Below are 26,608 nucleotides of genomic sequence, written 5' to 3' on the forward strand. Positions count from 1 at the left end.
TGTGATTAGGTCAGGGTTCAATCGGGGGTTGCCAGGGCGGGGGCACTCAGCTCAAAGGGCTGGAAGGGCCTTCTCTGCACTGTATCGCGAAATAAATACAAAACAATTTAAACCTACCTCATTGGTGTGTTAAGTATATTTTAGGATCATACATTAATCATGTTTCCTGTTCCAGCTTCTGATACGGACGGTATTGACAACATGGCGTTTAAGATATGTGTGCAGATTTTAGAACTGGCTTATTTATGCTGTTTTTATTGAAGAAATTACTCGGTACGCACATGTCGCTGGGCAGAAAATTGCACAGCACAAGATTTTTGTGCACACTGGTTATTACAAATTAGAGGGAACATTGCTCACAACTGCATGCATTAAAAGTTAGCTTTGCGGAATTGTTGCTTAAGTCAACAGGATTATCACATATTTAGTGTTTGCAACCAGTAGGCATGTTTCTACCTGAAGGTAGGACCGATTAGAGATAAAGGTGGGAAGATGTGCCTGGAGGCTGTGGAAGTGAGTGAGGCCCTCAGTGAATACTTCTCTTCGGTATTCACCAATGAGAGGGAACTTGATGATGACGAGGACAATATGAGTGTGGTTGATGTTCTGGAGCATGTTGATATTAAGGGAGAGGAGGTGTTAGAGTTGTTAAAATACATTAGGACAGATTAAGCCCCTGGGGCCTGACGAAATATTCCCCAGGCTGCTCCACAAGGCGAGGGAAGAGATTGCTGAGCCTCTGGTTAGGATCTTCATGTCCTCATTGTCCGTGGGAATGGTACCCGAGGATTGGAGGGTGGCAAATGTTGTCCCCTTGTTCAAAAAAGGTAGTAGGGATAGTCCGGGTAATTATAGACCAGTGAGCCTTACGTCTGTGGTGGGAATGGGAAAGCTGTTGGAAAAGATTCTTAGAGATAGGATCTATGGGCATTTAGAGAATCATGGTCTGATCAGGGACAGTCAGCATGACTTTGTGAAGGGCAGATCATGTCTAACAAGCTTGATAGACTGCTTTGAGGCGGTGACCAGGCATATAGATGAGGGTAGTGCAGTGGATGTGATCTATATGGATTTATAGTAAGGCATTTGACAAGGTTCCACACGGTAGGCTTATCCAGAAAGTCAGAAGACATGGGATCCAGGGAAGTTTGGCCAGGTGGATTCAGAATTGGCTTGCCTGCAGAAAGCAGAGGTTCATGGTGGAGGGAGTACATTCGGATTGGAGGGTTGTGACTAGTGGTGTCCCACAATGATCGGTTTTGGGACCTGTACTTTTCGTGATTTTTATTAACGACCTGGATGTGGGGGTAGAAGGGTAGAAGTTTGCAGACGACACAAAGGTTGGTGGTGATGTAGATAGTGTACAGGATTGTTAAAGATTGCAGAGAGACATTGATAGGATGCAGAAGTGGGCTGAGAAGTGGCAGATGGAGTTCAACCCGGAGAAGTGTGAGGTGGTACACTTTGGAAGGACAAACTCCAAGGCAGAGTACAAAGTAAATGGTAGGATACTTGGTGGTGTGGAGGAGCAGAGGAATCTGGGGGTACATGTCCACAGATCCCTGAAAGTTGCCTCACAGGTGGATAGGGTAGTTAAGAAAGCTTATGGGGTATTAGCTTTCATAAGTCGAGGGATAGAGTTTAAGAGTCGCGATGTAATGATGCAGCTCTATAAAACTCTGGTTAGGCCACACTTGGAGTATTGTGACCAGTACTGGTTGCCTCACGATAGGAAGGATGTAAAAGCAGTGGAAAGGGTACAGAAGAGATTTACCAGGATGCTGCCTGGTTTAGAGAGTATGGATTATGATCAGAGATTAAGGAGGCTAGGGCTTTACTCTTTGGAGAGAAGGAGGATAAGAGGAGACATGATAGAGGTATACAAGATAATAAGAGGAATAGATAGAGTGGACAGCCAGCGCCCCTTCCCCAGGGCAGCACTACTCAATACAAGAGGACATGGCTTTAAGGTAAGGGGTGGGAAGTTCAAGGGGGATATTAGAGGAAGGTTTTTTTACTCAGAGAGTGGTTGGTGTGTGGAATGCACTGCCTGAGTCAGTGGTGGAGGCAGATACACTAGTGAAGTTTAAGAGACTACTAGACAGGTATATGGAGGAATTTAAGTTGGGGGGTTATATGGGAGGCAGGGTTTGAGGGTCGGCACAACATTGTGGGGCAAAGGGCCTGTACTGTGCTGTACTATTCTATGTTCTATGTACCTCGTTATCTCTGAACAGCAGTAATGTTTCTCGCAGGTTGGCAACGCTTGTTCAAAAGTACAGAAGAGACAAAGTGGGCGGCTATTGTTGGGAGTAGACCAGTGGTGAGAGAAGGTCAGGCTTTGGCTCAAAGGAAGCTTGGGCTTGAACGAGACATTGGGTCTCAGTAAGCGTTTGTTAGGGTTCCCGTTTCTTTTCCTCTTTCTGTACCTAGTTTAGTAAATGGCCATTGTGTGTTCTTCATGGCAGATGTTGGAGTCCTGGGAGAGCCAGTGTCCCAGGGAACTGCATCTGTGTGAAATGCATCCAGCTGCAGCTCCTTGAAAACTGTGTTAGGGATCTGGTGCAGGAGCTGGATGGCCTTCAGCATGTATGGGAGAGTGAGGAGATAGTCAGAGTTACAGGAAAGTAGTCAGCCCAAAGTTTCAGGAGGCGAGTAGCTGCGTGACTGTCAGGAGAGATGGGAATGTAATAGGCAATTAGCACAGAGCACCACTGTGGCCACTCCCCTCAATAATAAGTATACAACTTTAGGTACTGTTATGGGGGATGAGCTCCCAGGGCAATGCCACAGAGACTGGTCACTGGCACTGAGCATGCGTCCGTGGTGCAGAAGGGAAAGAGGGAGAAGAAGGGAGTGGTCGTTATAGGGGACTCGATAGTGAGGGGAACAGACAGGAGATTCTGTGGACGTGAACGGGACACCCGGATGGAATGTTGCTTCCCAGGTGCCAGGGTCAGGGATGTCTTGGATCACGTCCACAACATTTTGGAGAGGGAGGGAGAGAAGCCCGATGTCTTGATGCATATTGGTACCATTGACCTAGGAAGGAAAAGCAAAGAGATCTTGAAAAGAGAATTTAGAGAACTAGCAGAAAGCAGGACCTCCTGGGTAGTAATTTCTGGATTGCTGCCCTTGACGCGCGTTAGTGAGGGTAGAAATAGAATGATTTAGCAAATTAATGCGTGGCTGAGAAACTGGTACAAGGGGCAAGCCTTCAGGTTCTTGGATCATTGCCATCGCTTCTGAGGCAGGTTGCACCTGAACCCGAGGGGAACCAATATTCTCGCAGGCAGATTTGGTAGGGCTGCTGGAGAGGGTTTAAACTAATTTTGCAGGGGGTGGGAACTGGAGTGAAGAAATTCAGCACAGGACAGATGGTAAAAAAAAAGCAAAGACAGGCAGATTATAGGATATAAATACGAAGCGTAAGGTAAAAGAAAACTTAGAAGGCAGTGATCACAGTGTGATTGAGTTCAACTTGACATTTGATAGGGAGAAAATCAAGTCTGTTGTAGCACTAATTCAGTGAAGTGAAGGAAATTGTAAAAGTATGAGAGAGGAGTTGGCCAAAGTAAATTGTAAGGAGATGCTGGCAAAAGAGACGGTATGCAATAAAGCATAAATTAGTGGGAAGACAGAGGACTGGGAAGCTCTTAAAAACTAGAGAGCAACTAAAAGAATCATTAGGAGGGCAAAGGTAAAATATGAAAGCAAGCCAGCAAACAATATCAAAGTAGATAGTAAAAGCTTTTTCAAGTATGTTTTAAAAAAAATAAAAGAGAGATGAGAGTAGATACAGGATCACTAGAAAATCAACCAGGGAAATAATAAGGGGGACTAAGGAGGTGGCCGATGAACTAAATGAGTATTTTGCATCATTCTTTGCTGTGGAAGATACTAACACTGTGCCAGATGTTGAAGGGTGTGAAGGAAAAGAAGTGAGTGCAGTTACTATTACAAGGGAGAAGGTGCTCAGAAAGCTGAAAGAACTAAGAGTACACAAGTTACCTGGACCAGGTAAACTGCACCCTAGGGGTCTGAAAGAGGTAGCGGTATATATTGTGGAGACATTAGCAATGATCTTTCAATAATCACTGGACTCTGGCATGGTGCCAGAGGACTGGAAAATTGCAGATGCCACTTCACTCTTTAAGAAAGGAGAAAGGCAGCAGAAAGGAAATTATAGACCAGTTAGCCTGACCTCAGTGGTTGGGATGATGTTAGAGTCATTTGTTAAGGATGAGGTTATGGAGTACTTGGTGACACAGGACAAGATAGGACAAAGTCAACATGGTTTCCTTAAGGGAAAGTCCTGCCTGACAAACCTGTTGGAATTCTTTGAGGAAATTACACGTAGGATAGATAAAGTGAGTGCAGTGGATGTTGTATATTTGGACTTTCAGAAGGCCTTTGTCAAGATGCCACACATAAGGCTGCTTACCGAATTAAGAGCCCATGATATTACAGGGAAGTTACGAACATGATTAGAGCATTGGCTGATTGGAAGAAGGCAGCGAGTGGGAGTAAAAGGATTCTTTTCTGTTTGGCTGCCAGTGACTAGTGGTGTTCCGCAGGGGTCGGTGTTGGAACCACTTCTTTTTATGCTGTACATCAATGATTTAGATGATGGAATAGATAGCTTTGTTGTCAAGTTTGCAGATGATACAAAGGTTGGTGGATGTGCAGGTCGTTTGAGGAAGCGGGTAGGCTGCAGAAGGACTTGGACAGATTAGGAGAATGAGCAAGAGAGTGGCAAATGAAATACAATGTTGGAAAATGCATGGTCATGCACTTTGGTAGATATACAGGCTATTTTCAAAACAAGGGGAAAATCCAAAAATCTGGAATGGAAAGGGACTTGAGTCCTTGTGCAGAACACCCTGAAGGTTAACTTGCAGGTACAGTCTGTAGTGAGGAATGCAAATGCAATGTTAGCATTCATTTCAAGAGGTCTAGAATACAAGAGTAGGGATGTGATGCTGAAGCTTTATAAGGCACTGGTGTAGATTCACCTTGAGTATTGTGAACAGTTTTGAGCTCCTTATCTAAAAAAGATGTGCTGGCATTGGGCGGGGGGGGGGGGGGGGCCAGTGGAGGCTCACAAAGATGATTCCGGGAATGAAAGGGTTATCGTATGAGGAACGTTTGATAGCCCTGGGTCTGTACTCGCTAGAATTCAGACGGATGAGAGGGTATCTCATTGAAACCTTTTGAATATTGAAAGGCCTAGAGAGAGTAGATGTGGAAAGGAAGTTTCCCATGGTGGGTAAGTCTAGGACAAGAGGACACAGTCTCAGGATAGATGGGCATCCATTTAAAACAGAGATGTTGAGAAATTTCTTTTGCCAGAGGGTGGTGAGCTTGTGGAATTTATTGCCACATGCAACTGTGGAGGCCAGGTCGTTGGGTGTATTTAAGCCAGAGCTTAACAGGTTTTTGATTGGACATGGCTTCAAAGGTTATGGGGAGAAGGCTGGGGAGTGGGACTGAGGAGAGGGGAGAAAAGATCAGCCATGATTGCATGGCGGAGCAGAATCGATGGGCCAAATGGCCTAATTCTGCTCGTATGTCTTATGTCTTCATTTGGTAAAATCACAAGGATTAGTCATGTGTGACAACCAAATCATAACACTTTATATTTTTGCATATTTATAGTTGTAGCTGGAAATCAACCACTATATTTCTTTCTGTAGAATTGTATGTAAATCTGTCTTTAGTAGCTGGCATTTAATTTGAGCTGAACAGTTTTGTGGTGTCTTAATTACCTTATAAAATGTCAGCAGATTTGTTCAAAGGTGAGCAGCAACCAATGATTAGCTTTATTTGTCACATGTACATTGAAGCGTACATTGAAATGTGTCACGTGAGGAATTCTGCAGATGCTGGAAACTCAAGCAACACACATCAAAGTTGCTGAAGAATGCAGCAGGCCGGGCAGCATCTCGAGGAAGAGGTACAGTTGACGTTTCGGGCCGAGACCCTTCGTCAAGACTCTTCGTCCTGATGAAGGGTGTCGGCCCGAAACGTCGACTGTACCTCTTCCTAGAGATGCTGCCTGGCCTGCTGCGTTCACCAGCAACTTTGATGCTGATTGAAATGTGTCATTTATGTCAACGACCAATATAGACCAAGGATATATGATACTGGGGGCAGCCTGCAAGTGTTCACAATATAGCATGCCCACAATTTACTAACCATAATGTAGGTCTTTTGGGATGTGGAAGGATAACCGGTGCCCTCTGCAGAGACCCACTTAGTCAAGGGGAGAACATAGGAACTCCTTATAGATAGTGGTGGGAATTAAATAACGGTCACTGGTGCTGTAAAGGGTTAACGCTAGCTACTACACTACTGGGCGGTTTTAATCAGGAACAAAAGGTTCTATTTTTTTTTTTACCATGGCCCTTCACAGAATTCTAGTTGTTCTTGTTCAACTGCCAAATGTTATGCTAGATATTTTACTTATCAGATAAAAGTTGAATTTCCAGAATTTCAAACAGAAGATATGATATTTGAAATTAAAATACTGAGCTGGAAATTGTTGCTGGTCTCTATATTTAGAAAGAACAGTTTTAAAAATATTGGCATGTAGACATTAAATTGAGCATATAGGCATTAAGAAAGAGGATGTGCTGGAGCTTTTGGAAGGCATTAAGTTAGATAAGTCACCAAGATCAGATGAGATATACCCCAGGCTACTGTGGGAGGCAAGAGAGGAGATTACTGAGTCTCTGGCAATAATCTTTACATCATCAATGGTGACGGGAAAGGTTCCGGAGGATTGGAGGTTGTTCCCTTATTTAAGAAAGGGAGTTGAGGTAGCCCAGGAAGTTATAGACCAGTGAGTCTTACTTCAGTGGTTGGTAAGCTGATGGAGAAGATCCTGAGAGGCAGTATTTATGAACATTTGGAGAGGCATAATATGATTAGGAATAGTCAGCATGGTTTTGTCAAAGGTAGGTCGTGCCTTACGAGTCTCATTGAATTTTCTGAGGATGTGACTAAACACATTGATGAAGGTAGAGCAGTAGATGTAGTGTATATGGATTTCAGCAAGGCATTTGATAAGGTACCCCATGCAAGATTTGCCTTGACTTGGCAGTCAAAGTGAAGGATAATCCAAAGAGCTTTTACAGGTAAATTAAGAGCAAAAGGATTGTAAGGGATAAAATTGGTCCTTTTGAAGATCAGAGTGGTTGGCTATGTGCGGAACCAAAGGAAATGGGGGAGATCTTAAATAGGTTTTTTGCGTCTGTATTTACTAAGGAAACTGGCATGAAGTCTATGGAATTAAGGGAAACAAGTAGTGAGATCATGGAAACTGTACAGATTGAAAAGGAGGAGGTCCTTGCTGTCTTGAGGAAAATTAAAGTGGATAAATCCCCGGGACCTGACAGGGTGTTCCCTCGGACCTTGAAGGAGACTAGTGTTGAAATTGTGGGAGCCCTGGCAGAAATATTTAAAATGTCGCTGTCTACAGGTGAGGTGCCGGAGGATTGGAGAGTGGCACATGTTGTTCCGTTGTTTAAAAAAGGATCGAAAAGTAATCCGGGAAATTATAGGCCAGTAAGTTTAACGTTGGTAGTAGGTGTGTTATTGGAGGGAGTACTAAGAGACAGAATCTACAAGCATTTGGATAGACAGGGACTTGTTAGGAAGAGTCAACATGGCTTTGTGCGGGTAGGTCATGTTTGACCAATCTATTGTAGTTTTTCGAGCAGGTTACCAGGAAAGTGGATGAAGGGAAGGCAGTGGATGTTGTCTACATGGACTTCAGAAAGGCCTTTGACAAGGTCCCGCATGGGAGGTTAGTTAGGAAAATTCAGTTGCTAGGTATACATGGAGAGGTGGTAAATTGGATTAGACATTGGCTCAATGGAAGAAGCCAAAGAGTGGTAGTAGAGAATTGCTTCTCCGAGTGGAGGCCTGTGAGTAGTGGTGTGCCACAGGGATCAGTGCTGGGTCCATTGTTATTTGTCATCTATATTAATTATCTGGATGATAATGTGGTACATTGGATCAGCAAATTTGCTGATGATACAAAGATTGGAGGTGTAGTAGACAGTGAGGAAGGTTTTCAGAGCCTGCAGAGGGACTTGGACCTGCTGGAAAAATGGGCTGAAAAATGGCAGATGGAGTTTAATACAGACAAGTGTGAGGTATTGCATGTTGGAAGGACAAACCAACGTAGAACATAGAGGGTTAATGGTAATTCACTGAGGAGTGCAGTGGAACAGAGGGATCTGGGAATACAGATACAAAATTCCCTAAAAGTGGCGTCACAGGTAGATAGGGTCGTAAAGAGAGCTTTTGGTACATTGGTCTTTATTAATCAAAGTATTGAGTATAAGAGCTGGAATGTTATGTTGAGGTTGTATAAGGCATTGGTGAGGCCGAATCTGGAGTATTGTGTTCAGTTTTGGGCACCAAGTTACAGGAAGGATATAAATAAGGTTGAAAGAGTGCAGAGAAGGTTTACAAGGAAGTTGCCGGGACTTGAGAAACTGAGTTACAGAGAAAGGTTGAATAGGTTAGGACCTTATTCCCTGGAGCTTGGAAGAATGAGGGGAGATTTGATAGAAGTATATAAAATTATGATGGGTATTGATAGAGTGAATGCAAGCAGGCTTTTTCCACTGAGGCAAGGGGAGAAAAAAACCAGAGGACATGGGTTAAGGGTGAGGGGGGAAAAGTTTAAAGGGAACATTAGGGGGGAGTTCTCCACACAGAGAGTGGTGGGAGTATGGAATGAGCTGCCAGATGAGGTGGTAAATGCGGGTTCTTTTTTAACATTTAAGAATAAATTGGACAGATACATGGATAGGAGGTGTATGGAGGGATATGGTCCGTGTGCAGGTCAGTGGGACTAGGCAGAAAATGGTTCGGCACAGCCAAGAAGGGCCAAAAGGCCTGTTTCTGTGCTGTAGTTTCTATGGTTCTATGGTAAGATTTGTTGAGAAAGTAAGGAGGCATGGGATCCAAGGGGACCTTGCTTTGTAGATTCAGAATTGGCTTGCCCACAGCAGGCAAAGAGTGGTTGTAGACGAGTCATATTCTGCATGGAGGTCGGTTACCAGTGGCATGCCTCTGTTCTGGGACCCCTACTCTTCGTGATTTTTACAAATGACCCGGATGAGGAAGTGGAGGGATGGGTTAGTAAATTTGCTGATTACAGAAAAGTTGGGGGTGTTGTGGATAGTTTGGAGGTCTGTCAGAGGTTACAGCGGGACATTGATAGGATGCAAAACTGGGCTGAAAAGTGACAGATGGAGTTCAACCCAGATAAGTGTGAAGTGGTTCATTTTGGTAGGTCAAATATGATGGCAGAATATAGTATTAATGGTAAGACTCCTGGCAGTGTGGAGGATCAGAGGGATCTTGGAGTCCGAGTCCATGGGACACTCAAAGCTGGGTGACTCTGTGGTTAAGAAGGCATATGGTGCATTGGCCTTCATCAGCCATGGGATTGAGTTCAAGAGCCGAGAGGTAATGTTACAGCTGTATAGGATCCTGGTCAGACCCCATTTGGAGTACTGTCCTTATTTCTGTTCACCTCACTACAGGAAGGACGTGGAAACCATAGGAAGGGTACAGAGGAGATTTACAAGGATGTTGCCTGGATTGGGGAGCATGCCTTATGAGAATAGGTTGAGTGAACTTGGCCTTTTCTCCTTGGAGTGACGGAGGATGAGAGATGACCTGATAGAGGTGTACAAGATAATGAGAGGCATTGATCATGTGGATAGACAGAGCACGAGAGGGCACAGTTTTAACGTACTTGGAAGTAGGTACAGAGGAGATGTCAGGGGTAAGTGTTTTTGCACAGAGTGGTGAGTGCGTGGAATGGGCTGCCGGCAATGGTGGTGGAGGCGGATGCAATAGGGTCTTTTAAGAGACTCTTGGATAGATACAGGGAGCTTAGAAAAATAAGAGGGCTATGGGTAACCTGAGGTAATTTCTAAAGTAAATACATGTTCAGCACAGCGTTGTGGGCCAAAGGGACTGTATTGTGATGAAGGTTTTCTATGTTTCTAAAACCTAACTGATAATGTCATGCATAGCTTTAAGATGGTCACACTAAAAGAAACTGTGGAGGTGTCTGAATTGGAGAGTACCCGTAAACAAGTGTGGGAATCAGATTCACAAATAGCATGCACCCATAGTTGGTCCTGTATGCATCCTTCTCCGAGGATCGTCACCTTATCGTGATGGAGAAGCTTGTGAGTTCCTGACATCCTGAGAGCAATGCCCCCTCGAGTTTATCCTTCTGACAATTGGCTCCTTGATGGAAAGGTCAGGAGGTGGGGAGAGTCCAGACAACCAAGACCTCAGCGGCGGAACTTGCAAAAGATGATGACACATCGCAGTGGGAATGAAGGCGGAGGAAGGCTGCAGCAGTGATGGGTTCCCAGTCATCTGACACAACATGCCTCTGGACCCTGACTAGGTTCTGTCCAGGACCGTGTGGTGGCTGCCTGTGCATCAACCTCCCCACGTTAAATGAAGTCACGCATAGGTGTTTGCCAATAATAGACAACCCTTTTGGAGAGCATACTCGATTCAAGTAATCACAATGCGGCTGACTGCTGGTTAATATGATTGCCACATGACCAAGGTAGACAGTTGTCTTTTAACACTACTGGAATTTCATTTTTATACCACTTTGGTGCATTTTTCAAATTACTCTTGATGAAGAATTATTCCAAACTACACATGCAACTCTCTTCAATATGATTGCCCCAGACATTTCAAGAACGATGTTGTCAGAGGTTCAGCAATCTCCTCCCTCACTTCCAACAATAGCCTCAGGTTCCTGATCCAGTGGGGATAACTTGATTCACCTCAGCGCTGAACTGATTCCACCATCTAAGTGCTACACCTGCACAAGCAGGATACATGGATAGTAAGGAAAAGGAGGGCTATGGTCCCAGTGCCTATCAATGGGAGTGGACAATTTAAATGCTTTGGCATGGACTAGATGGGCCAAAGGGCCCTCTTTGTGAGCTGTGCTTTTCTATTATTCTAAATGCCTGTAAATTTAAAAAATGAATCTCAGGGTGGTATATGGTGACATGTACTTTGATAATAAATTTACTTTAAACTTTATTATATAAAACAGAGAGGTTAATTTTGGATACAACATTGTTCTTTCAAGGAGATTATTTTTTGTGTCCTCTGTTCTAGAATTCGATACTCTGTCTCGGCTGGGAATCCCAGACCCAGTGAGTTATATAAAGAAGCGATACAAATCGGCATCAATGACCGTATTGAAAGCGGTGTGTGTTGACCAGACCATTGTGGACCAAGTGGAGGCTTCAGTAGAGGAGGCTATCCGTTCTGGCACGTGGGTGGATATACAGGTACTGTTTCTGTAACACAGCCTTAAGCATTCTTCTGAATTAGCAATGCAGATGAAGAAATTGAGACTTCAAATACTATCTGGAAACACTTAATTGGGGGTAAGGGGAAATATGCTATATGCAGGAACTTGGGAGCGTAAATGGGAGGAGATGTTCTCAGAGAACTGCATGCAAAAATGTGGCAAATGTTCAGGGAACATTTGCATAGCGTTCTGCATAGGTATGTTCCATTGAGGCAGGGAATGCACGGTAGGGCAAAAGAATCATGGTGTACAAAGGTTGTATAAAATCTAGTTGAGAAGAAAAGAAAAGCTTGTGAAACTAGGTTCTGTTAGAACTCTAGAAAATGACAAGGGTGCCAGGAAGGAGCTCAAGAATGAAATTAGGAGAGCTAGAAGGGGCCATGAGAAGGACTTAGTGAGCAGGATTAAGGAAAACCCTAAGGCTTTCTACAAGTGAGGAGCAAGAGGATGAGCCGTGTGAGAATAGGACCAATCAGGAGTGAGAGTGGAAACGTTGCATGGAACCGGAGGAGGTAACGGAGGTACTTAATGAATACTTTGCTTCAGTATTCACCAGTGGAAAGGACCTTGGCAATTGTAGGGCTGACTTACAGTAAAGAGGGTGTACTGGAGCTTTTGAAGGGTATTAAGTTAGATAAGTTGCTGAGACTGGATGAGACATACCCGAGGCTACTGTCGGAAGTGAGGGAGGAGATTGTTGTGCCTGTGGCAATAATCTTTGCATCATCAATAGGGACGGGGGAAGTACCAGAGAATTGGAAGGTTACAAATATTGTTCCCTTGTTCAAGAAAGGGAGTAGAGATAACCCATGGAATTATAGACCAGTGAGACTTATTTCAGTGGTGGGTAAGTTGTTGAAGATCTGATTAAGGACAGTCAGCATGGCTTTGTCAAGGGCAGGTCTTGCCTTATGAGCCTAATTGAATTATTTGAGGAGGTAGCAAAACACATTGATGAAGGCAGAGCAGTGGATGTAGAGTTTATGGAATTCAGTGAGGCTTTGATAAAGTTCCCCATGCGAAGCTCATTCAGAAAGTAATGAGGCATGTGATCCAAGGAGACCTTGTTTTGTGGATCCAGAAGGCAAAGGGTGGTTGTAGATGGTTCATATCCTGTATGGAGGACGGTGACCAGTGGTGTCCGGCAGGGAGCTGTTCTGAGACCCCTCCTCTTTGTGGCACCTCAGCATTCAACACCATAATTCCCTCCAAGCCTGACAAGAAGCTCAGAGACCTCGGCCTTCACCCTGCCTTGTGCAGCTGGATCCTGGAGTTCCTGTTAGATTGCCAGCAGGTGGTAAAAGTGGGCTCCCTCACCTCTGACTCTCTACACAGGAGCCCCCCCCCCCACCCCACCAGGGCTGTGTCCTAAGCCCCCTCCTTTACTCTCTGTATACCTATGACTGTGTTGCCACCCACAGCTCCAGTCTGCTAATTAAATTTGCAGATGACACTACACTGATTGGCCTTATCTCAACTAATAATGAGGCAGCCTACAGAGAAGAAGTCATCACCCTGATTCAGTGATATCAAGAAAACAATCTTTCTCTCAATGTCACAAAATCAAAAGAGCTGGTTGTGGACTACAGGAGGAATGGAGATAGGCTAACTCCTATTGACATCATTGGATCTGGGGTTGAGAGGGTGAACAACTTCAAATTCCTCGGCATACACATCACCGAGGACCTTACTTGGTCTGTAGATACTCGCTGTGTGTTCAAAAAAAGCACAACAGCGCCTCTTTCATCTCAGACTGTTGAAGAAGTTCGGCATGAGTTCCCAAATGCTAAGGACTTTCCACAGGGGCACAATTGAGAGCATCCTGACTGGCTGTATCACTGCCTGGTATGGAAACTGTACTCCCCTCAATCACTGGGCTCTGCAGAGAGTGGTACGGTCAGCCCAGCACATCTGTGCATGTGAGCTTCCCACTATTCAGGACATTTACAGTTACAGGTGTGTAAAAAGGGTCCAAAGGATCATTGGGGACCAGAGTCACCCCGGCTAAAAGCTGCTACCATCCAGAAAGCGGTACCACAGCACTAAAGTTAGAACCAACAGGCTCTGGGAATGCTTCTTCCACCAGGCCATCAGACTGATTAATTCACGCTGACAAACTGTATTTCTAAGCTATAATGACTGTTCCATTGTATATCTTGCTGTATGTACTATTTATTAAAAGTTATTATAATTTGCAGATTCAGACGGGGACGTAATATGAAGGATGTAAGAAATAAAGTCAGTTCAATTCAATTCAATTTTATAAATGGCCTGGATTTTATAAATGTGTTCAAGAGCTGTGCGTTTATGTTACAGCTATATAAGACCTTGGTTAGACCACACTTGGAGTACTGTGTTGAGTTCTGATCACCTCATTACAGGAAGGATGTGGATACTATATAGAGAGTGCAGATTTACAAGGATGTTGCCTGGATTGGGGAGCATGCCTTATGAGGCTTTTTCTTAGTGCTGAAATGACTAACACTTTAGTTTTAAGGTGTTTGGAAGTGGTTACAAGGGGGATTTCAGAGGTAAGTTTTTCATAGAGCAAATGGTGGGTGCATGGAATACACTACCAGAAAAGGTGGTAGAGGCGGATACAATAGGGTCTTTTAAGAAGCTCTTGGAGCTTAGAAAAATAGAGGGCTATGTGTAGGGAAATTCTCTGCAGTTTCTAAGAGTAGACTACATTGGCCCACAATGTTGTAATGACCAAGAGCCTATAAAGTGCTGTAGATTTCTGTTTTTTTGTTTCTAATGTACCATTCTGGTCGCCTCATTATAGGAAGGATATGGAAGCTTCGGAGAGGGTACATAGCAGATTTACCAGGATCCCGTCTGGACTAAAGAGAGTGTTGGTTTGTTTGTTTGCCTGTTTGTTGATTAGTTGATTGATTTATTGTTTATTTAGAGATATAGGACGTAACAGACCCTTTCAGCCCAACGAGCCGCACCGTCCAGCAATCCTAGAGGAGAAGTTGAACGAGCTAGGGCCTTTCTCTTTGGAACAAAGTGGGATGAGGTGTGACATAATAGAGGTGTATAGATGATAAGAGCATTCCATCCAGTGGATAACCAGAGACATTTTCCCCAGGGTGGAAAGGGTTAATACGAAATGGCATAATTGTAGTGTGTTTGCAGGATAGTATATGGGAATGTCAGAGGTGGAACACCCTGCCAGGGGTGGTGGTACAGGCAGATAGATTAAGGGCTTTTAAGAAATTTTTAGATAGGCACATGGATGATTTAAAAAAAAATGGAGGGCTATGTTGGAAGGAAGGGTTAGATTGATCTTAGAGTTGATTAAAAGAAGGGCACAATATTGTGGGTGGGGGGGGGCTGTGCTGTGCTGTAGTGTCCTATGCTCTAAGTAAAATGATCATACGATATCATAGTGTATTAAAACTCAATAAACTGTAATCAAAGATGGAGCAAAGAACATTTTATAGCAAATCAAAAATAAATAGTTTTTTAAGAATTAATGAGCTTCTTAAATGTGCCTTTTCATAAACATTTTATCTTGAGGAAAATACCAGTTATGGTATCTGATCAGTCATTTATGATCGTTTGCTGGTAAACTGAAACTGACCTCGTGAGGTTGCGTTTCATATCCATGCTGCCTTCATCAGTCACCGCCTGGTCCCCAGCTCTCGCACAAGATCACAGCCTTTCATATGACTTTACTTCCTGCTTCCATGTTTGGAATGACTACTAAATATTAAAACGACTGTTAAATATTAAAACAATTAAATAAGAATTCTAACTCCAACAATTTGACATCCTTGAGGACTTCGGTGAGGCAGCATATTGGCACAGTTCCATTTACTGGGGTTTTTGAACAATTGGGTATTGGATTATCAGACCTTCATTGTATTTATTATTCTTAGGTTAAAGCAGAACAGCCATTGCTTGATAAAGCTACTGTACGAAACAGTGCAGTTTGTGATTTTTATTTTACAATGAGTTGAAAATTTTCAGGTGTTTCAGTTAAAGTTTTCAATTGTGAAACTGATGCCGTAAATTAATAGTAGGGATTGTTCTTACTGACTGATGGGAGGAATTATGATTGTAGTAGAAAGGACCTGACTATCTGTTTGTCAAAGTTAGGTCAGTATCATTGAAAATATGTACTCAGGCACTGGAAGAATGGGGTTAGGAGCTCTCCAACAATAATGGAACTAAAGGTCTGGATTGGCCACGGTCCAAATTGGGCTGGGTCTGTGTCTTAATTGGTTGAAGTTGGGCAGATCCAAGTCTGGATTGGTCACAGTGGCATCAGGTCTGGATTTGGATTGGCTGCATTTGACCTGGTCTGTATCAGGATTGGCTGAAGTTGGCCTGGGTCTATGAAATGCTACCAGGCTGGGCCTGAGTCTGGATTGGCAGATGTTGCGCACAGATCCATGTGTATATTAGCCTTGATTGGTCCGGGTTTTGTACATAAGCCAGTGCCAAACAGCAGTTTCCCCACACAGGCTAGTTCTTTGGCATTCAAGTCTGGCAACCGAGGCCTGTACCGGAAAACCAGGCATGATTTGCGGAGAGTTATTTCAAGGGCGAAGAGACAATTTCGAATGAAGTTGGAGGCAACATCGAATGTACGGCAACTCTGGCAGGGTTTGCAAGGCATTACTTCCTACAGAGCAAAACCCAATAGCATGAATGGCAGTGATGCTTCACTACCAAGTGAACTCAATGCCTTCTTTACCAGCTTTGAAAGGGAGAATACAACTACAGCTGTGAGATTTGTGTTGCACCTGATGACCCTGTGATTTCTGTCTCAGAGGCCGATGTTAGGCTGCCTTTAGAAACATAGAAAATAGGTGCAGGAGTAGGCCATTCGGCCCTTCGAGCCTGCACCGCCATTTATTATGATCATGGCTGATCATCCAACTCAGAACCCTGCACCAGCCTTCCCTCCATACCCCCTGATCCCCGTAGCCACAAGGCCCATATCTGACTCCCTCTTAAACATAGCCAATGAACTGGCCTCAACTGTTTCCTGTGGTAGAGAATTCCACAGATTCACCACTCTCTGTGTGAAGAAGTTTTTCCTAATCTCAGTCCTAAAAGGCTTCCCCTTTATCCTCAAACTGTGACCCCTCATTCTGGACTTCCCCAACATCAGGAACAACCTTCCTGCATCTAGCCTGTCCAATCCCTTTAGGATTTTATACGTTTCAATCAGATCCCCCCTCAATCTTCTAAATTCCAACGAGTACAAGCCTAGTTCATCCAGTCTTTCTTCATATGAAAGTCCTGCCATCCCAGGAATCAATCTGGTGAACCTTCTTTGTACTCCCTCTATAGCAAGGATGTCTTTCCTCAGATTAGGGGACCAAAACTGCACACAATACTCCAGGTGAGGTCTCAGCTAGGCCTTATACAACTGCAGTAGTACCTCTCTGCTCCTGTACTCGAATCCTCTCGCTATAAATGCCAGCATACCATTCGCCTTTTTCACCGCCTGCTGTACCTGCATGCCCACTTTCAATGACTGGTGTATAATGACACCCAGGTCTCGTTGCACCTCCCCTTTTCCTAATCGGCCACCATTCAGATAATAATCTGTTTTCCTATTTTTGCCACCAAAGTGGATAACTTCACATTTATCCACATTAAATTGCATCTGCCATGAATTTGCCCACTCACCCAACCTATCCAAGTCACCCTGCATCCTCTTAGCATCCTCCTCACAGCTAACACTGCCGCCCAGCTTCGTGTCATCCGCAAACTTGGAGATGCTGCAGTTAATTCCCTCATCCAAGTCATTAATATATATTGTAAACAACTGGGGTCCCAGCACTGAGCGTGCGGTACCCCACTAGTCACTGCCTGCCATTCTGCAAAGGTCCCGTTTATTCCCACTCTTTGCTTCCTGTCTGCTAACCAATTCTCTATCCACATCAATACCTTACCCCCAATACCGTGTGCTTTAAGTTTGCACACTAATCTCCTGTGTGGGACCTTGTCAAAAGCCTTTTGAAAATCCAAATATACCACATTCACTGGTTCTCCCCTATCCACTCTACTAGTTACATCCTCAAAAAATTCTATGAGATTCGTCAGACATGATTTTCCTTTCACAAATCCATGCTGACTTTGTCCGATGATTTCACCTCTTTCCAAATGTGCTGTTATCACATCTTTGATAACTGACTCCAGCAGTTTCCCCACCACCGACGTTAGGCTAACCGATCTATAATTCCCCGGTTTCTCTCTCCCTCCTTTTTTAAAAAGTGGGGTTACATTAGCCACCCTCCAATCCTCAGGAACTAGTTCAGAATCTAACGAGTTTTGAAAAATTATCACTAATGCATCCACTATTTCTTTAAAGAGAGAACCCTCTCAAGGCAAAAGGTCCTGATGGAGTACCTGGTAAGGCTCTGAAGACCTGTGCCAACCAACGGGCGGGAGTATTCAAGAACATTTTCAGCTTCTCACTATTACGTTCAGGAGTTCCTACTTGCATCAAAAAGGCAACAATTATAGCAGTGCCTAAGAAGAATAATGTGAGCTGCATTAATGACTATCGCCCGGTAGCACTCACATCTACAGTGATGAATGCTTTGAGAGGTTGGTCATGACTAGATTGAACTCCTGCCTCAGCAAGGACCTGGACTCATTGCAATTTACCTATTGCCGCAACAGGTCAACAGTAGATGCAATCTCAGTGGCTCTTCACATGACTTTAGACCACCTGGACAACACAAACACCTATGTCAGGATGCCATTCATCGACTATAGCTCAGCATTTAATACCATCATTCCCACAATCCTGATTGAGAAGTTGCAGAACCTGGGCCTCTGTACCTCCCTCTGCAATTGGATCCTCGACTTCCTAACCGGAAGATAGCAATCTGTGCAGATTGGTGATAACATCTCCTCCTCACTGACGATCAACACTGGTGCACCTCAAGGATGTGTGCTTAGCCCAGTGCTCTACATTCTCTATACCCATGACTCTGTGGCTAGGCATAGCTCAAATACCGTCTATAAATTTGCTGATGATACAACCATTATTGGTAAAATCTCAGATTGTGATGAGAGGGCATACAGGAGCGAGATATGCCAACTAGTGGAGTGGTGTCGCAGCAACAACCTGGCACTCAACGTCAGTAAGACGAGAGAGCAGATTGTGGACTTCAGGAAGGGTAGGACGAAGGAACACATAACCAATCCTTACAGAGAGATCAGAAGTGGAGAGAGTGAGCAACTTCAAGTTCCTGGGTGTCAAGATCTCTGAGGATCTAACCTGGTCCTAACATATCGATGTAGTTACAAAGAAGGCAAGGGAGCAACTATACTTCATTAGGAGTTTGAAGCGATTTGGTATGTCAATAAATACACTCTAAAACTTCTACAGATGTACCGTTGAGGGTATTCTGACAGGCTGTATCACTATCTGGTATGGGTGGGTTGGGGGCGGGGGGGGGGGCGACTGCACAGGACCAAAAGAAGCTGCAGAGGGTTGTAAATCTAGTCAGCTCCATCTTGGGTACTAGCCTACAAAGTACCCAGGACATCTTCGAGGAGCAGTGTCTCAGAAAGGCAGCGTCCATTATTAAGGACCTCCAGCACCCAGGACTGTTGCCATTTCTCACTGTTACGATCAGGTAGGAGGTACAGAAGCCTGAAGGCACACAGTCAGTGATTCAGGAACAGCTTCTTCCCCTCTGCCATCCGATTCCTAAATGGACATTGAACCCTTGGACACTATGATTATGATCATGAGGACACACAGTCCCCTTTTATTGTCATTTAGTAATGCATGCATTAAGAAATGATAAAAACACTACCTTACTTTTTAGATATATATTATTTGTTTTTGCACGATTTTTAATCTATTCAATATATGTATACTGTAATTCATTTACTTTATTATTTTTTTTCTTCTATATTATGTATTGCATTGAAGTGCTGCTGCTAAGTTAACAAATTTCACGACACATGCCGATGATAATAAACCTGATTCTGACTCTTTCCACTTTCCAAAACAATGCGGTTCTGTGATTGTTCAGGGGACTTTATTCCAAGAAGGAAAAGAGAGATGAATTCTTACTCAGTATTTGGTGATGATTGAAGTTTGCATTTGTGGTTACAATCCGAGCATCATCAACCTTAGTGAGTGACGGAGCAGGTTTGAAGGGTGAATCTTACTATCATTACAGAATGGATGTCCTCAGGATTTCCTTGAACTAAATAAGGCAAAAACAGTTTTTTTTTGTTCGTGGCAGTAATAAAAAGAGTGTGAATCTTAGAAATAAACTTGATCATCTGGCCTTACAGAATTTAGGTGTTAAAATTGACTCTGAGCTAAATTTCAAATTATACATTAGCCATATTACTAAGACTGCATTGATTCACTTGAGGAGCATTGCAAAAGTTGTTGTTATTATTATTCCAAGCAAACATGTCCATAAGTTCATCAAAAACGATAGTACATGAAATATTGGTGTAACCATTGTAAGATGACTTGGCAAATGTTTAAAGTTCAAAGTAAATTGATAGCAAAGAGCAAAACTATTAAATTAATTATTACTTTTTCCTCAATAAAATATTACTTTTTTTCTTCACTAAAAATGCTACCATGCCGATGAGTGATGTTTGATTGTGTACTGTTTTGTGTCCAGCCCCTATTGCCCAGTTTGTTCTCTGTGGAAGATGCCTCCATTTTACTCCAGCAGTTAATGAGGACAATGAACAAGCATTCTGCTTCCAGGATCTTTGCTGATACCATTGTGGTCAGTGAACAATTTATCAGCAGCTGTGTGGCACTGTTTGAGCAGAGGATGCAACACAAGGCAGAAAAGGTAAAAATCATTTTCATCTTTAGAACCAGTAAAAAGAAATGGTCTTTGTCGGACAGTAGAATATTATTAGACAGCAACGTCATGTATTTAAAGATCCTAGTGTTTAGTTTAAATCGGCGTCAGCATTGGTGAGTAAAATGACCTATCCAGTGTATATGTATGTATACAATACTGTGCAGAAGTTTCAGACACATATTTATAGCTAAGATGCAGAAGACTCTTGCACAATACTGAGTGATTTTATATAAATCACTGTACTGCTGTCACACAAAAAAAAATAAATTTCATGACGTGAGTAATGATAAACCTGATGCTGATATGGATCTCTATTGTGGACTGAGAGTGGGAAGGGGTCAGGGAGAGGGGATCATGGTTGGAAGAAGGGGAAGGGAGAGGAGAGAGAGTGGGAAGCACCAGAGAGACATTCTGTAATGATGAATAAACCAATTGTTTGGAATCAAATGACCTTGCCCGGTGTCTTAGGGCTGGGTGTGTCAGCACCAACACCACCTACTGCCTCGTCACTCCTCTGCCACTTGTCCCACATGTCCCACACGTCTCCCATGGTGCTCCACCCTCACCCTTACCGACATCCATTGCTCCCATCAGATTTACAAACTTGCTGTGCGCCACTTTGACAAATACGGTGCTGTGCAAATGTGTGAGGCACCCTGTAGCACTATATATGTGCCTAAAGCTTTTGCACAGTACTGTGTATGTAATATAGACATAATATACTGTACATTGATAGTCCTCACCCACCCCGAGCATTTTCTCTTTGCACCGTACAGAAGATATAAAAGCTTGAAAGCATGTATCACCACACTCAGTGATGCTTTTACCCTGCTGTTATCTAACTCTGGAACTGCCTCTTGTACAATTGTGCTACCTCAGTGCACTGTGTAATGATCTGATCTGTGTGAACAGTATATACAACAAGCTCTTCACTGCATCTAGGTACATGTGACAGTAATGAAAGAAGTTCCAATTCGGTTTTGAATTCAGACTATAACTAAAGTTTCGGAGGATGTTATACAATCCCAGTTACATTTCATCCCAGCCCATTAACCTGCGTTTCTTTTAAAGTCGTAAACATGAGGAATTCTGCAGATGCTGGAAATTCAAGCAACACACATCAAAGTTGAAGGGTCTCAGCCCAAAACGTCGACTGTACCTCTTCCTAGAGATGCTGCCTGGCCTGCTGTGTTCACCAGCAACTTTGATGTGTGTTGCTTGTCTTTTAAAGTAATTCTTTAGATTATTAGGACAAATTTTCAAATCTTAGGTCGTAAAGTGTAAGTGACTTCTATGCTAATAAACATTATGATCACCAAAGCATCAGATCAAGAGCATCTCAAAGTCGGGGTTCCCAACCTTTTTTATGCAGTGGACCAATACCATTAATCAAGGGGTCGATGGATCCCAGATTGGGAACATCTGACCTAAGTAGTTGGGAGTTAGCTGCATTGCATGTTATTTAAAGTTGCTGTTCTTACTGTTTTTCTGTTATTGAATTTGGATATCTAGGTCCTTGATTTTGAGAGGAATCTTTACAAAATCAAGTTTATTGTCATTCACCCATGCACATAGTGGCCACTTTGTCAGGTACACCTATACACTGGCTCATTACTGCAGTTATCTAGTCAGCCAATGCAAATAAGTGAAGAGGTTCAGACAAAACATCAGAATGGGGAAGAAATGGGATCTAATTTACTTTGAATGTGGAATAGTTGTTGGTGCCAGACAGGGTGCTTTGAGTGTCACACTGCTGATCTGCTGAGAGTTTATATACAACAGTCTCTAGAGTTTACAGTGAATGGTGCAAAAAAAAAGAAAATATTCAGTGAGCGGCAGTTCTATGGGCAAGAAGGCCTTGTGAATGAGAGAGGTCAGAGGAGAATGGCCAGACTGGTTCAAGCTGACAGGAGAGTGACAGTAGCTCGAATAACCACATGTTGGAAGAGTGATAGAAGAGCACCTCTGAATGCATAACGTGTTAAACCTTGAAGTGGATGGGCTACAGCAGCAGAAGACCACGAACGTAGACTTAGTGACTGCTTTATTAAGTACAGAAGACACCTAAAATGGTAACCACTGAGTACACATATGTACAGCTAAATAAAACATTGCTCCTATGGGGCCACAGTACATACAGAGTCATAGAGAAGTACAACGCAGAAACAGGCCCTTTGGCCCATCTAGTCCATGCCGAAAACCATTTAAACTGCCTAGTCCCAATGACCTGCACTGGGACCATAGCCCTCCATATCCCACTGTCCATGTACCAATCCAAACTTCTCTTAAACGTTGAAATCAAGCTCACATGGACCACTCGTGCTGACAGCTCATTCCACACTCTCACGACCCAGTGAGTGAAGAAGTTTCCCTTCATGTTCCCCTTAAACTTATCCCATTTCATCCTTAAGCCGTGACCTCTGGTTGTAGTCCCACCCAACCTCAGCGGAAAAAGCCTGCTAGCATTTACCTTATCTATACCCTTCCTAGTTTTGTATACCTCTATCAAATCTGCTCACAATCTTCTACGTTCTAAAGAAAACAGTCCAAACCTATTCAGTCTTTCCTTATAACTCAGGTCCTCCAGACCTGGCAATATCCTTGTAAATTTTCTCTGCACTCTTTCAACCTTGTTTACATCTTTCCCATAGGTAGATGACCAGAACTCCATATTAGACCAATGTATTATACAACCTCAACGTAACATCCATCTGCTGTACATTGATTTATGAAGGCCAGTGTGCCAAAAGCGTTCTTTACGACCCTATCTACCTGTGACATTACTTCAACCAAATTAAGTACCTGTTTTTCCAGATCCCTTTGTTCTGCCACACTCATTGGTGCCCCACAATTCACTGTTTAAGGCCTACCCTGGTTGGTCCGACTGAAGTGCAAAACCTCACACTTGTCTGCATTAAATTCCATTGGCAATTTCAGCCTATTTTTCCAGCTGTTAAATGCCTCACTAAAGTCCATGTAGGCAACATCCACTGCCTTATCTTTATCCATTTTCCCCAAAACTGTAAGATTGATTAGACATGACCTACCTCGCACAAAGCCATAAGTCATAGGAGCAGAATTAGTCCATTCAGCCCATCAAGTCTGCTCTGCAATTCCAACATCGTTGATCACAGATCCCACTCAACCCCGTACGCCTGCCTTCTTGTCATATCCTTTGATGCTCTGATCGTTCAGGAAACAATGGACTTCTGCTTTAAATATACCCACGGACTTGGCCTCCACCACAGTCTGTGGCAAAGCATTCCACAGATTCACTACTCTCTGGCTAAAAAATATTCCTCCTTACCCACTTGCTTCAAAAAGGCACAATTATACCAGTACCTAAGAAGAATAATGTGAGCTGCCGTAATGACTATAGCCTGGTAACATTCACGTCGACAGTGATGAAATGCTTTGAGACGTTGGTCATGACTAGACTGAATTCCTTCCTCAGCAAGCACCTGAACCTATTGCAATTTGCCTATTGTCACAATAGGTCAATGGCAGACGCAATCTCAATGATCCTCTACACAGCTTTAGACCACCTGGACAACACAAACACCTACGTCAGGATGCTGTTCATCAACTACAGCTCAGCATCTAATACCATCATTCCCACAATCCTGATTGAGAAATTACAGAACCTGAGCCTCTGTACCTCCCTCTGCAATTGGATCCTCGACTTCCTAACCAGAGACCACAATCTGTGCGGATTGGTGATAAAGGATACAGAGGAGATTTACCAGGATGCTGCCTGGTTTAGAGAGCATGGATTATGATCAGAGATTAAGGGAGCTAGGGCTTTACTCTTTGGAGAGAAGGAGAATGAGAGGGGACATGATAGAGGTGTACAAGATAGTAAGAGGAATAGATAGAGTGGATAGCCAGCGCCTCTTCCCCAGGGCACCACTGCTCAATACAAGAGGACATGGCTTTAAGGTAAGGGGTGGGAAGTTGAAGGGGGATATTAGAGGAAGGTTTTTTACTCAGAGAGTGGTTGGTGTGTGGAATGCACTGCCTGAGTCAGTGGTGGAGGCAGATACACTAGTGAAGTTTAAGAGACTACTAGACAGGTATATGGAGGAATTTAAGGTGGGGGCTTATATGGGAGGCAGGGTTTGAGGGTCGGCACAACATTGTGGGCTGAAGGGCCTGTACTGTGCTGTACTATTCTATGTTCTATAACATATCCTCCTTAGTGACGATCAACACCAGCACACCTCGGGTGTGTGCTTAGCCCACTGCTCTACTCTCTACATACACATGACTGTGTGGCTAAGCATAGCTCAAATACCATCTGTAAATGACGATACAACCATTGTTGGTAGAATCTCAGGTGATGACGAGAGGGCGTACGGGAGTGAGATATGCCAACTAGTGGAGTGGTGTTGCAGTAGCAACCTGATACTCAATGTCAGTATGACGAGAGAGCTGATTGTGGACTTCAGGAAGAGTAAGGCAAAGGATCAGAAGTGGAGCGAGTGAGCAGTTTCAAGTACCTGGGTGTCAAGATTTCTGAGGATCTAACCTGGTCCCAATATATCGATGTAGTTATAAAGAAGTCAAGACAGCGGCTATACTTCATTAGGAGTTTGAAGAGATTTGGCATGTCAACAAATACACTCAAAAACTTCTGAAGTTGTACCATGGAGAGCATTCTGACAGGCTGCATCACTGTCTGGTATCGGGGGCGGTGGGAGGGGGTGGCTACTGCACAGGACTGAAAGAAGCTGCAGAAGGTTGTAAATCGAGTCAGCTCCATCTTGGGTACTAGCCTACAAAGTACACAGGATATCTTCAGGGAGCGGTGTCTCAGAAAGGCAGTGTCCATTATTAAGGACCTCCAGCACCCAGGGCATGTCCCTTTCTCACTCTTACCATCAGGTAGAAGGTACAGAAGCCTGAAGGCACACACTCAGCAATTGAGGAACAGCTTCTTCCCCGCTTCCATCCGATTCCTAAATGGACATTGAAGCTTTGGACATTACCTCACTTTTTTAAATATACAGTATTTCTGTTTTTTGCACTTTTTTAAATCTATTCAGTATACATATACTGTAATTGATTTATTTGTTTATTTTTTCTCTTCTAGATTATGTATTCCATTGAACTGCTGCTGCTAAGTTAAGAAATTTCACGTCACTTGCCAATGATAATAAACCTGATTCTGATTCTGATTCTGACTCTGACTCAGTGAGATCCCCGAGCATTCTTTTAAATTCCAGTGAGTACAGGCCCAAAGCTGCCTCTGGCTTCTCTCCAATGACCACACATCCTTTCTGAGATATGGGGCCCAAAACTGTTGACAGTACTCTTAAGTGCGGCCTGACTAGTGTCTTATAAAGGCTCAGCATTTTCTCCTTGCTTTTATATTCTATTCCCCTTAAATAAATATGGCAAATGTTCAGGGGATATTTGTGTGGAGTTCTGCATAGGTATGTTCCAATGAGACAGGGAAGTTATGGTAGGGTACAGGAACCATGGTGTACAAAGGCTGTAATAAATCTAGTCAAGGAGAAAAGAAAAGCTTACAAAAGGTTCAGAGAGCTAGGTAATATTAGAGATCTGGAAGATTATAAGGCTAATAGGAAGGAGCTTAAGAAGGAAATTAGGAGAGCCAGAAGGGACCATGAGAAGGTCTTGGTGGGCAGAATTAAGGAAAACCCCGAGGCATTCTACAAGTATGTGAAGAGCAAGAGGATAAGACGTGAGAGAATAGGACCTATCAAGTGTGACAGTGGGAAAGTGTGTATGGAACCGGAGGAAATAGCAGAGGTACTTAATGAATACTTTACTTCAGTATTCACGATGGAAAAGGATCTTGGTGATTGTTGTGATGACTTGCAGCGGACTGAAAAACTTGAGCATGTAGATATTAAGAAAGAGGATGTGCTTGAACTTCTGGAAAGCATCAAGTTGGATAAGTCACCGGGACTGGATGAGATGTACCCCAGGCTACTGCGGAAGGCGAGGGAGCAGATTGCTAAGACTCTGGCGATGATCTTTGCATCATCAATGGGGAAGGGAGAGGTTCTGGAGGATTGGAGGGTTGCGGATGTTGTTCCCTTATTCAAGAAAGGGAGCAGGGATAGCCCAGGAAATTATAGACCAGTGAGTCTTACCTCAGTGGTTGGTAAGTTGGTGGTGAAGATCCTAAGAGGCAGGATTTATGAACATTTGAAGAGGTGTAATGTGATTTGGAATAGTCAGCATGGCTTTGTCAAGGGCAGGTCGTGTCTTACGAGCCTGATTGAATGTGACTAGACACATTGATGAAGGAAGAGCAGTAGATGTAGTGTATATGGATTTCAGCAAGGCATTTGATAAGGTACCCCATGCAAGACTTACTGAAAAAGTAAGGAGACATGGGATCCAAGGGGACATTGCTTTGTGG

At 43.5% G+C, this 26,608-nt stretch overlaps 1 protein-coding gene across 1 annotated transcript in view; it reads left to right on the forward strand.

Moving 5' to 3' along the window:
• ufl1 (UFM1-specific ligase 1) overlaps positions 1 to 26,608 on the forward strand; it is a 111,069-nt gene that overhangs the window by 46,175 nt on the left and 38,286 nt on the right. The window contains exons 9-10 of the mRNA XM_072251669.1: positions 11,188 to 11,363; positions 20,020 to 20,199. Of these exons, the coding sequence (XP_072107770.1) occupies positions 11,188 to 11,363; positions 20,020 to 20,199 (356 nt within the window). The remainder of the gene's footprint in view (positions 1 to 11,187; positions 11,364 to 20,019; positions 20,200 to 26,608) is intronic.

The sequence above is a fragment of the Mobula birostris genome, chromosome 2, assembly GCF_030028105.1.
Source record: "Mobula birostris isolate sMobBir1 chromosome 2, sMobBir1.hap1, whole genome shotgun sequence".
NCBI classification, from domain to species: domain Eukaryota; kingdom Metazoa; phylum Chordata; class Chondrichthyes; order Myliobatiformes; family Myliobatidae; genus Mobula; species Mobula birostris.